The sequence below is a fragment of the Lethenteron reissneri genome, chromosome 63, assembly GCF_015708825.2.
Source record: "Lethenteron reissneri isolate LAM-NWPU_2019-01 chromosome 63, ASM1570882v1, whole genome shotgun sequence".
NCBI lineage: Eukaryota > Metazoa > Chordata > Hyperoartia > Petromyzontiformes > Petromyzontidae > Lethenteron > Lethenteron reissneri.
In genome coordinates this window covers 7,050,420-7,063,314 of record NC_083841.1, presented here as the reverse complement: position 1 = coordinate 7,063,314, position 12,895 = coordinate 7,050,420, and the positions used below count along the sequence as shown (strand labels likewise).

Below are 12,895 nucleotides of genomic sequence, written 5' to 3'. Positions count from 1 at the left end.
AGACATATCCTCATCTCAGGAACCATGCACTCAAAATGGCAACCATCTTTGGCAGCACTTATGTCTGTGAACAGACTTTTTCCAGAATTAAACATTTGAAATCTCCAACCAGATCTAGACTAACGGATGCACACTTGCATCACTTGTTACGACTAGCAGTGACAAATATGGAACCGGACATTGACTATCTCATTAGCCAAAAGCAGGCCCATAGTTCCCATTGAAATACTGGCAAGTTTGTTGATTTAACTTTACTTGTTCTTCATTTTAAATATTGTATTTGTACCCGTTTTGTTTCTTCACTTCAAAATAAGATATATGCAGTGTGCATAGGAATTTGTTCATAGTTTTTTTTTTAACTATCGTCCGGCCCTCCAACGGTCTGAGGGACAGTGAACTGGCCCCCTGTTTAAAAAGTTTGAGGACCCCTGGTGTAGTGTATAGTGTAGTGGAAACTGTAGTATACTAGTTCAGCACACACGGGTCGTGTGTTGCAGAATAAACTCACTACAACATTTACAAATCAAGTACCGTGACGTTTCGCCAGTAATTACAAACGGCATCATCAGGCGGACAGCCAAAGTTGTACACATTTATATTCACGCGATCTAACCCCAAAAAACCTCTGTTATGCATAATATTGGTCGTGAAAGCCTACGTCGTGTTAAACAGTAGTAATCCTGTGATTAAAACAAGCAACGCAAAGGAACCACGGGACATCGATGCTTGCCGTGGACGGGATTGTAACCCAGGATTTCGTGACGCAGTGGCCGATCACTGCTCCATCCTTGATATGGTACTCTTCTGTCACGACGATTGGAGGGGGGAATTACAGAGTGGGAGGGAATTCCAAAGTGGAGCAGCGCAAGGGAAGATGTAATCAATCAAAACTCTGTAAAAGACAAAGAGGAATATCAGTTACTATTGTGCCAGACCCCTGTGGATTACGAAAGGGCATCCGACATAGTGGAAATGTATGCAGTCATCCAGGCGCTCGTTAAAACCGGACGCCTATATTTAGAAACGATAAAAAACCCAACCCATTTACAAGGATGGAACAGCTGGTACCGAGACTGCGCGGTGTGCCAGAACACGCGTCATTAAGGGGCGGTCAAGACCAAAGAAGAGGAGGCCGCGGCTAATCACACTAGCTACCCGTGGCCTGTAACCCGGCACTCCGGCGGCGAGGGTTGGCAGATAACGTGATTGCAGTGGCAGCCAAGTGTTGGTCACTCTCCACCCGTTTCCCACCTGTATGCGATAAGAGTGGTGCCCGCTCACGCTACATGGCTTTCCTCCCGTAACGTCGAAAGAAAATACCAATGAATCTAGATTTGAAGTTTTCGTGACTGCAGGGATCCATACTCTTTTGTTATTTCGGTAAAGTCACGTAGGTAAAAATAAAATAAATTAAATCACGACGTTCCGGGTGCAACACAAGCGTCCGTCATCAGGTGGGACAACCACAGCAAGACACAATTGCTGAAGTGGGTGATAGGCCTGCCGTGACAAGAGGCTATATAGGTAAGAGAGGGGGGAGGAGCAAGGGGGGGAGATAGAGAGGGGGGGGGGTAGGGAGAGGGGAGCGCTGCGAGAGCGCTTAGGGGACGTTGTAGAAGTGATGCCGGGGGGGGGGGGGGGGTGGGCGGGACTGGGAGTGGGAGTCTGAAGAAACTGGAGATTTAGATATGAAGGCAACAACCATGAAGCAGTTCAGGTTATACCTGGTTAATAACATCATTCCAATGATTGCTCAATTTGTTTCCAGCTTCTCGGTTGAAGTTACGTCTATGTTTATATATCTGGATGGATCTTAATTTGGAGCTTTCGTGACTGCAGGAATTACTCTTTGGTTATTTCGGTAAAGTCACGTATAAAGATAAAATAATAAATTAAATAATAGCAATAATAGCATTATGCCATTATTTAATTTATTATTTTATCTTTATACGTGACTTTACCGAAAGAACCGAAGAGTTATATCTGGATGGCTTCATGAACAAACCTTTGATAGTAGCCCGACAGCGAGCGAAAGCTGTGCGGTGCCGCGTTACAAGTTGTAATTATTTATTATTAGATTTCAGATGATTATACAGGGACTCCTCAAATTACGGACATTCGACTTACAAACTTTCAGAGATATGAACAAACCTATCCATACGTCCAGTCGTAAGTTCAACCGCCGCGCAATATATGGCTGTGGTGACATCTACATCTACAGAACGTGAAGAACCAGTAGCATCTCCATCTGCAGAACATGAAGAACCAGTGACATCTAGATCTGCAGAACGTGAAGAACCAGTGGCATCTACATCTGTAGAATGTGAAGAACCAGTGGCATCTACATCTGCAGAACGTTAAGGACCAGTGGCATCTCCATCTGCAGAATGTGAAGAACCAGTGGCATCTACATCTGCAAAATGTGAAGAACCAGTGACATCTACATCTGCAGAACGTGAATAACCAGTGGCATCTACATCTGCGGAACGTGAAGAACCAGTGGCATCTACATCTGCAGAACGTGAATAACCAGTGATATCTACATCTGCGGAACGTGAAGAACCAGTGGCATCTACATCTGCAGAACGTGAATAACCAGTGGCATCTACATTTGCAGAACGTGAAGAACCAGTGGCATCTACAATTGCAGGAAATTTTTAACTCTTAAAGCCAATCCCCATGTTTAGTGTAAATGCCGTTCAACATGTTTGGAATCGACAGGAGTAAAGTTGGACAAATGGACTTATGAACACACATCTGGAACCTAACTCGTTCGTAAGTAGAGGAGTCCTTGTCTTGGAGAAGCGAAGGTGTGGCCTACATGGCGTAAGGCCTTCATCCAGCAGTGGATTGACGTAATGCTGTGAATTTATTATTATTTATGATGAAGTCAAATTTATCTAAAAAAAATCATTTGCATCATTGAAGGATTCACATAATGTGGAGAACGCGTAGGTGGCTCAGCAGGTGAACACTGGTGAGATGCGAGGCGGGACCTGAAGATCGATGATCTTCCTTTGGAGCTGGGATGTGAGGGTCATCTCCTCCCCATGGCTTTTGCTGAGATTCCCAACTTCGAAATCTTTCCTGTCAACGGAGACAATGCGCACGCGCAAACATGAGCACCCATACACTCGGCTGCTAAAGACACTGATCCTGAGACCCAGTCTCCTGGAGTCGAGTCTCAAGACCCTGAGACCCGATCTCCTGGAGCCGAGTCTCAAGACACTGAGACCTGGTCTCTTGGAGCCGGGTCTCAAGACTCTGAGACCCGGTCTCCTGGAGCCGAGTCTCAAGACCCTGAGACCCGGTCTCCTGGAGCCGAGTCTCAAGACGCTGAGACCCGGTCTCCTGGAGCCGAGTCTCAAGACTCTGAGACCTGGTCTCCTGGAGCCGAGTCTCAAGACCCTGAGACCCGGTCTCCTGGAGCCGAGTCTCAAGACCCTGAGACCCGGTCTCCTGGAGCCGAGTCTCGAGACTCTGAGACCTGGTTTCTTGGAGCCGAGTCTCAAGACCCTGAGACCCGATCTCCTGGAGCCGAGTCTCAAGACACTGAGACCTGGTCTCTTGGAGCCGGGTCTCAAGACTCTGAGACCCGGTCTCCTGGAGCCGAGTCTCAAGACCCTGAGACCCGGTCTCCTGGAGCCGAGTCTCAAGACGCTGAGACCCGGTCTCCTGGAGCCGAGTCTCAAGACTCTGAGACCTGGTCTCCTGGAGCCGAGTCTCAAGACCCTGAGACCCGGTCTCCTGGAGCCGAGTCTCAAGACCCTGAGACCCGGTCTCCTGGAGCCGAGTCTCGAGACTCTGAGACCTGGTTTCTTGGAGCCGAGTCTCAAGACCCTGAGACCCGGTCTCGTTGAGCTGGATCTCAAAATGCCAATTGTAAGAGCTCTTTTCTCGATCTCACCTCCTCAACTTCTCCTCCAGTTGCTGCTTCCCATTATTCATCTCCACCATCGTGTCCTCCAGGAGCTTAAGGTCAACCTCCAGCTTTCGCTTGACCCTCTCCAAGTCCAGACGAACCTTCTTCTCTTTCTCGAGGGCACCCTCCACCTGTGGTGGTCCACGCAGAACCCAACTCAACTCACGACGATGAACGGAAGATACATCATCATCAATATCACCACTACTACCAGCACGAAGCACTGACGCTAGCCTAACTCTCTCACACCTCCTATCAGCACGATTGGCTATGCACGGTGTGAAAGAAGCCCAACGTACACACGCACAACTCTCGAGGTACCGAGACCAGAGCTTCAGTATCCTCAAACCTCGTCTCTTGGAGCCAACTAGCTATAAAGACACCTGGACATAGAAGAGAGTGCTCGGTATATCCAGCAACGGCGACGCCTTCTCTGCAGGTCGGTCTCTTCCCATACCTCGTCCACTTGCATCTCGAACCGCGCAGTGGTGTTCTTGAGCACCACCACCTTGTCCTCCTCTGCCCGGAGGTCTTCCAGCGTGAGCGCGTGGATCTCTTGTAGCGCCTTATTCTCCTTGGTCATCTTCAGAATGCTCTCCTCCAAGGTGGTCACCTCGCTGAGGAGCTTCTTGGCCTGCGGGTGGAGCGTGGTTGGCGGAGTTGGGTCCTCGTTAATGAACAGAAAGAGAATGGAACAGGATCCTCATTGTGGACAGAGGGTTCCCAATGAAGGACAATGAAGGGCATTTCCACTAGGGTGGCTGAACGGTGACCGGCGAACCGGTCAAAACCGATAACCGTAACCGGTAAAAAAAAACGGTAACCGTTTTGAGGATTAATCACTGGTTATGAAAGTCAGGAAGTGGTAACTGAGTTCAGTGGAATGTTCGAAGACACACTTAATCTCTAATAGTCGAATTCAAAAGATTAATGTAATGCAGAATAACAAGACTGAGATCCTCCATATAGCCTTAACAGACTGTTGGAGCAAGTGCTGTTAGCGAGCACCTTATGAAGGCCAAAACAGCACACGAGGGGGTGGGTGACCAGCACCATGCCCGGCCGCCTTTGTCTCCCCAGTGGCGATGTTTTTACGCGCGCATCAGGTACTAATTTGAGGCTGAGTCGACGTAGGGGATGCCCAGGACCGGTTCAGATAATCGTCACCGGTGCTGGCCCTTAGCGGGAATCGAACTCGGTTCACCGGTGATCGTAGCACAGTGCGCTACCCGCTGCACTACCACTCCCCCGCAAACTCTAACCCACACTCTTACCCCACCACTGCACGCAACCTGCCGATCAATTGGCTGCGTTGAACTCATTCACACGGAGGGGCGGTTTGGGGGTGGTGGGGGCGGAATTTCAGAAACTTGCAACGTTGTTTCAACTGCCCGGCTGGGAGATGGAATTGAACCGGACGACTTCTTGTTTGCTGACCGACCATTGCGCCGCTGTTGCGTCTGCCTACGTCTCTCGGTTGACAAGGGGACGATGTTACCTTTGTTTGTTTCTAGAGAGACATTTCTACGCGCGTGCAGAAAGCCAGCAACTGTTTTTTTACTCGCTCAACCATCGATAAAAAAACCCCCCACAAAATGTAAGGTCGCAGCCACACGATCACACCCACTGACTCAACTACCACGCTGTAGGTAACCACAGACACTCACTCACCCACCCACTCACTCAACCACACCACACTGCAGCTCACCACACACTCACCCACCACACACTCACTCACCCACCCACTCACTACCACCCACACTGAAGATCACCACACTTCTTTTTCCAAAATCTCTCAAAATAATAATGGTACAAAAAATTATTTTTCTCGGTACAAGAAACGCGTTAACCTTCATCGATTACAACAATGATGTTTGTTGCTGACCGCTCAACATTTTTTCGTGCTCCGAATGCTTTAAAACTAATTCCCCCCAAAGCAACGGGCCACAGATCTGTTGCACCACCTCGCTCAGTTCCCCCCCACCCTCGCCTCCAACGCAGTTCCACCCCCCGGGGGAGGGGGGGGGGGTCCCACCTTGTTCTCCACTGCGACCTTCTCCTTGTCGCCTTTCACCAGCAGGAGCTCCAGGTCCTCCACGTAGAGCTTCGTGTTGGCCGAGTCCTCCTCCAGCTTCTTGGTTCGGGTCTCCAGGTCGGCTGACCTCTCCTCCTCGTCCTGGAGCCTCTCCGTCAGCGCCTCCACCTTGCCCTGGAGCTCCACGTTGCTCCGCTTGAGTCCCCCGCAACGCATCTCCACGCTGGTCACGTTGACCTGCTCCTGCACGCGCGTGCGTGTGTGTGTGTGTAGGTGGGGAGCGGTAGTGTAGCGGTTAGCGAGCTGCGCTACGAATCCCCGGCCACCCGAGTTCGATGCCCGCTCACGGCCAACACCGGTGGCGATTGTCTGACTCGGTCCTGGGCCTCCCCTAGGTCGGCTCAGCCTCAAATGAGTACCTGGTGCGGTGTGTAGCAAACATCGCCACTGGGGAGACAAAGGTGGCCGGGCGTGGTGTTGGCTACCCACCCCCTCGTGTGCCGTTCCGGCCTTCATAAGTGCTCGCTAACAGCACTTGCCCCAACAGTCTGTTTCAGGCTTTGTCTTTTGATGCGGAGAGTCAAAGTCAAAACGATGCTGATTCATCATTCATTCTCACCGCCAAATTTGGCAACACATTGCCGAGTATCTCATTGCTGCATTAGGTTTTGGTAATTATTCCCCGGCTCACCAGTGAGTGAGCGCGAAACAATACATAATTAGCACACTGTTAAACCCCCTTGTACAAGTGACAATGTAATTTGTTTGGATGCATTGGGTGGTGGAGGGTCTCCACGACACACATGTGGCCAGATCATTCCATCACGGCCTAAACCCCGAAGATCAATTGTTGAATCGCCATGATTTCCTTCCTGATCAAATGACCGCTCCGCGTGGTTGCCTTGAATGGACTCTTCCATCTCGTGATGCGACGTCGATAGCACGATCGGGGTTTTTTTTAATGCAAGTAAATATTTTTGTTTACAAACATTTATCATTTGTTTGTGTGTTTTTTAATATAAGACGGCTCTGGATCTTACGGCCTGAATTTGATGCTGCAGTTCTCTCTTCTGCAATAAGAGCGACATCACCCTCTTCTGCAGATCTTCCCCAACTCCTCCTCCTCCTAGGGAAGTGAGGGCAGCTACGTCGTTGCTGTAGTCGTCCCCGTGTCCACCCGAGGGGACGTTAGACTTGAGCTGAGGCTTCAGCTTGTAGAGAAGTTTCATCCAGGGCCAGGATCGCACCTTCAGGAACACTCGAACGTTCTGCTGCACCACCATCGCCGCATCTCTGCGCACACAGGGTAGGGGGGAAAGGGCGGCAGGCGCAACCCAGACATCCAATGCCGCCACACAGACATTTACCGTTATGTTTATAGCGATTTTCTCACCCAAGAAAGCCTCACTCAGTTTTAAGACACTGAAGTCGGATCTCCTCCAGCCGAGTCTCAGGATACCGAGACCCGGTCTCCTGGAGCCCGAGTCTCAAAACACTGAGACCCGGTCTTCTGGAGCTGAGTCTCAAGACCCTGAGACCCGGTCTCCTGGAGCCGAGTCTCAAGACACTGAGACCCGGTCTCCTGAAGCCAAGTTTCAAGACTCTGAAACCCGGTCTCCTGGACCCGAGTCTCAAGACACTAAGACGCGGTCTCCTGGAGCCCGAGTCTCAAGACACCGAGACCCGGTCTGCTGGAGCCGAGTCTCAAGACCCCGAGACCCGGTCTCCTGGAGCCGAGTCTCAAGACGCTGAGACCCAGTCTCCTGAAGCCGAGTCTCAAGACACTGAGACTCGGTCTCCTGGAGCCGAGTCTCAAGACCCCGAGACCCGGTCTCCTGGAGCCGAGTCTCAACGCACTGAGACCCGGTCTCCTGGATCCGAGTCTCAAGACACTGAGACCCGGTCTCCTGGAGCCGAGTCTCAAGACACTGAGACCCGGTCTCCTGGAGCCAAGTCTCAAGACCCTGAGACCTGGTCTCCTGGAGCCGAGTCTCAAAACCCTGAGACCCGGTCTCTTGGAGCCGAGTCTCAAGACACTGAGACCCGGTCTGCTGGAGCCGAGTCTCAAGACGCTGAGACCCGGTCTCCTGGAGCTGAGTCTCAAGACCCTGAGACCCGGTCTCCTGGAGCCGAGTCTCAAGACACTGAGACCCGGTCTCCTGGAGCCGAGTCTCAAGACACTGAGACCCGGTCTCCTGAAACCGAGTCTCAAGACCCTGAGACCCGGTCTCCTGGAGCCGAGTTTCAAGACCCTGAGACCCGGTCTCCTGGAGCCCGAGTTTCAAGACCCTGAGAGCCGGTCTCCTGGAGCAGAGTCTCAAGACCCTGAGACCCGGTCTTTTGGAGCTGAGTCTCAAGACACTGAGACGCGGTCTCCTGGATGCGAATCTCAAGACACTGAGACCCGGTCTCCTGAAGCCGAGTCTCAAGACGCTGAGACCCGGTCTCCTGGAGCCGAGTCTCAAGACCCTGAGACCCGGTCTCCTGGAGCCGAGTCTCAAGACCCTGAGACCCAGTCTCCTGGAGCCGAGTTTCAAGACCCTGAGACCCGGTCTCCTGGAGCCCGAGTTTCAAGACCCTGAGACCCGGTCTCCTGGAGCCGAGTCTCAAGACCCTGAGACCCGGTCTCCTGGAGCCGAGTCTCAAGACCCTGAGACCCGGTCTCCTGGAGCCGAGTCTCAAGACCCTGAGACCCGGTCTCCTGGAGCCGAGTTTCAAGACCCTGAGACCCGGTCTCCTGGAGCCGAGTTTCAAGACCCTGAGACCCGGTCTCCTGGAGCCCGAGTTTCAAGACCCTGAGACCCGGTCTCCTGGAGCCGAGTCTCAAGACCCTGAGACCAGGTCTCCTGGAGCCGAGTCTCAAGACCCTGAGACCCGGTCTCCTGGAGTCGAGTCACAAGACCCTGAGACCCGGTCTCCTGGAGTTGAGTCACAAGACCCTGAGACTCGGTCTCCTGGAGCCGTGTCACAAGACCCTGAGACCCGGTCTTCTGGAGTCGAGTCACAAGACCCTGAGACCCGGTCTCCTGGAGCCGAGTGTCAAGACCCTGAGACCCAGTCACCTGGAACCGAGTCTCAAGATGCTGAGACCCGGTCTCTTGGAGCCGAGTATTGAGACTCTGAGACCCGGTCTCCTGGAGCCGAGTCTCAAGACTCTGAGACCCGGTCTCCTGGAGCCGAGTCTCAAACCCTGAGACCCGGTCTCCTGGAGCCGAGTCTCAAGACCCTGAGACCCGGTCTCCTGGAGCCGAGTCTCAAGCCCTGAGACCCGGACTCCTGGAGCCCAGTCTCAAGACCCTGAGACCCAGTTTCCTGGAGCCGAGTCTCTAACCCTGAGACCCGGTCTCCTGGAGCCCGAGTTTCAAGACCCTGAGACCCGGTCTCCTGGAGCCGAGTCTCAAGACCCTGAGACCCGGTCTCCTGGAGCCGAGTCTCAAGACCCTGAGACCCGGTCTCCTGGAGCCGAGTTTCAAGACCCTGAGACCCGGTCTCCTGGAGCCAAGTTTCAAGACCCTGAGACCCGGTCTCCTGGAGCCCGAGTTTCAAGACCCTGAGACCCGTTCTCCTGGAGCCGAGTCTCAAACCCTGAGACCCGGTCTCCTGGAGCCCAGTCTCAAGACGCTGAGACCCAGTCTCCTGGAGCCGAGTCTCAAACCCTGAGTCCCGGTCACCTGAAGTCTATTCTCTAAATTGGACCATTAAGACCTATAACTTCCCGGTGGGTCCATGCCCGCTCGCACACATGCCGCCGTTGGGCCATCACCCACCGTTTCTCCTGCATTTTCGCGAACGTCTTCCTGGCGAGGAATCCTCGACTCGCGGCCTGGATTTGGATGAGCGCCTTCGGTGACTTCGCATCTTTTATCCCCTTCTCGTCTCCCACCGCTTTCGGCTTTGGCACGGCCTTCACACAACACGGGCACATTTTCAGTGTTGTCCCAATAACGGTGTGCGTTCAGTGTTATAATGGAGCGTATTCAGTATTATAACAGTGCGCATTCAGCGTTATAATGGTGCACGTTCAGCGTTATAACGTTGAGCGTTCACCGTTACAACGGGCACACTTTCAGCAGCTCACGTTCCGCGTTTTAACGGTGCGCGTTTTGCGTTATAACGGTGCGAAAAGTACTACCCAATGGAAGAAGAGCCACGTTGGAGCGACAACGCGTGAAGCGAGGAAGCTACCCTCCCGTGGCGTTTGCTTGTGAATCGGGAAGGCGGCGGATAGCGAATGCACGACGACGAACCGTTCATTACCTTCTTTTGTACGAGGCGAGTTGAACTCTTCTCGATGGAACCCATGTCCTCACCGAGATGTCTCTGCGCACACAGCACACGGGCGGTAACAAACACACCCCACTCCCCACGGTCTCATACCGCAAGCGGCCTTCAATGGGCGACATTTCGGGGGCTGGCCCTTCTTCATGGCGCGCGAATGCCGGGCGGATGCCTCGCCTTTGACGGTAACCGCCTGAGATGGCATCACTCGAGCGGTTAGAGTTCCGCTATCGGCCACAAAAAAATACGAAATGTTTTTGTTACGTCAGGGTGGGTACCACCGGCCATTAAATGTTTCAAGTTGCACGTTTAACTAAGCGAGTTCTCGCTCTGGGGCCCATGGACAATGTTGAGGCAAAGTGTCGTTAGTGAGCACCTGTGAAGGCTAGAACCCTTTGTATCTTCCCCGGTGGAGTCGTCTTGCACACCGCGGGAGGTTTGCAAGTGCTGTGCCCATTGAAGGCTCCGTCGAGCTCGGTTCAGCGATGGCCGAAATTCGTCTCAAGGTTTTGGGCCGTGAGCGGGAATCGAACTCGGGGAAAGTCGCGAACAACGTCGCGATGCGGATCCCAACTTCGAGGGTGAGGTGGCGATGTTTACACACCGCACCCAGGTACTCATTTGAGGCTGAGTCGACCTTGCGGAGGCCCACGACCGGATAAGATAATCGTCACTGATGTTGGTGGCCGGGTTCGTAGCGCAGCGTAGCTCTAACCTGCTACACTACCGCTACAAAGACAAAGGTTCTCCGTGTAGCCTGTAACAGACTGTTAGGGCAAGTGCTGTTAGCGAGAGGCAGCACCTATGAAGGCCGGAATGGTACACGAGGGAGTGGGGTGGCCAACGCCTTTGTCTCCCCAGTAGCGATGTTTACACATCGCACCCTGAGTCGACCGAGCGGAGCCCCACGACCGGATCAGATAATCGTCACCGGTGTTGGCCGTGAGCGAGAATTGAACTTGGATCGCCAGGTTTGGAGCGCAGGGACACTAACCTGCTACACTACGGCAACACACAACACTCATACGATGATACAACCACACACACACAGACACACACAGACACGCACGTGAATGTCTACACGGCCATCATTCAGAATCCACTCAAGAATCAAGAACCCTGTGAGCGGGGACCGAACTCGGTTATCGTAAGGTGGTGGTGGTGGGGGGTCGTAGCGGACCGCGCTAACCACTGCGCCGCCGCTCCTCACGCAACCCATACCGATAACGACAGAGGGACCATTTCAAATACACGACGGACTGACTGACGAAAAGATCCCCCCGTGTAGCCTTAACAGACTGTAGGGGCAAGTCCTGTTAGCGAGCACCTATGAAGGCCGGAACGGCACACGAGGGGGTGGGTAGCCAACACCAGGCCCGGCCGCATTTGTCTCCCCAGTGGCGATGTTTTTTACGCACCGCGCCAGGTACTCATTTGAGGCCGAGTCTACCTAGGGGAGGCCCAGGACCGGTTCATAAAATCGTCGCCGGTGTTGGCCGCGAGCGGGAATCGAACTCGGCTCGCCGGGTTCGTGAGCGCAGCGCACTTACCTGCTACACTACCGCTCCCCAACACACACACACACGTTTCATAGTCACACAGACACAATATGCTGACCAAGAAATACACACATCATGGGAATAGGTTTTGTGTGCCCCTTTCTGGCAATAAAACGGAGTTAAGATGTTCAAACACAAAATAAGAAACCCTTTCTAAGGAATCAAGTTGCTGCTTTAACCACACACTGCACTGCTTGTGGTGAACATACAAACAATGCTCCGATAATATCCTCATTGTCTTTGAAACATACACATAAATACATATTTCCATAAATGCATACACATACATTCATAAATACATACACGTGCATAAACGTTCATCCAGACACATAGATACACGCACATGCATATATACTCACACGGCAAAGTACATACGCACGTGTGCATACACGCAAATACCATAATGCGTTACACAATTACACAGAATCCAACACACGCGCACACAAAATAAACATACACACATGCACATAAATACATACACACATGTACATAAATACATACACACACATGCACATAAATACGTACACACAGATCCCCCATATAGCCTTGACAGACTCTTGGGGCAAGTGCTGTTCGCGAGTAGCAGCACCTATGAAGGCCGACACGGCGACACACGAGGGGGTGGGGTGGCCAGCACCACGCCGCGGCCGCCTTTGTCTCCCCCACACATTCACGCGCACAGAAAGCACGCGCACAGAGTTACGTCGCCCAATGCAACGTGAGCAACAGTTCCGCAAGCATTCAAGCCGTCGTCAACAACTCGCCAAACCTGAAGCCGAATGTCGAATGCCCCTTGCAGTTCTTTATCACACTTCCTCCACCCCTGCGCAGAATTTATAGCCAGTTCCCGTCCATAGTAACGTGCCGTGACGTGCCCACAGCCTTGAGCCCCCCCCGCCCACACAGCCCCAGCCCTCCACTGCCAGGGCGGATTAGGGGACACTTCACAGAAGAGACACAAATAGATCATCACAGGCGAGTTTGTTTTACTGCCAACGATAGAGTCGAGTTCACGTCCATCCCACCTACGATCCTAAAGATCACCGGTGTCAATGTCATCGTGATCGTCGTCGTCATCACCAGCCCTCGTCAATCCACTGC

The 12,895-nt window shown here is 52.6% G+C and overlaps 1 protein-coding gene across 1 annotated transcript in view; it reads right to left on the bottom strand.

Annotated features, from left to right (window-relative positions):
- Nucleotides 1-12,632, bottom strand: part of LOC133358868 (myosin-1B-like) — a 33,037-nt gene extending 20,405 nt beyond the window's left edge. The window contains exons 1-8 of the mRNA XM_061577324.1: nucleotides 12,564-12,632; nucleotides 10,215-10,277; nucleotides 9,725-9,861; nucleotides 6,998-7,250; nucleotides 5,958-6,200; nucleotides 4,380-4,556; nucleotides 3,908-4,053; nucleotides 2,997-3,087 (exon numbers count right to left, since the gene is read on the bottom strand). Of these exons, the coding sequence (XP_061433308.1) occupies nucleotides 2,997-3,087; nucleotides 3,908-4,053; nucleotides 4,380-4,556; nucleotides 5,958-6,200; nucleotides 6,998-7,250; nucleotides 9,725-9,861; nucleotides 10,215-10,259 (1,092 nt within the window). The 5' untranslated portion in view covers nucleotides 10,260-10,277; nucleotides 12,564-12,632. The remainder of the gene's footprint in view (nucleotides 1-2,996; nucleotides 3,088-3,907; nucleotides 4,054-4,379; nucleotides 4,557-5,957; nucleotides 6,201-6,997; nucleotides 7,251-9,724; nucleotides 9,862-10,214; nucleotides 10,278-12,563) is intronic.
- Between the last annotated feature and the right edge of the window lie 263 nt (nucleotides 12,633-12,895).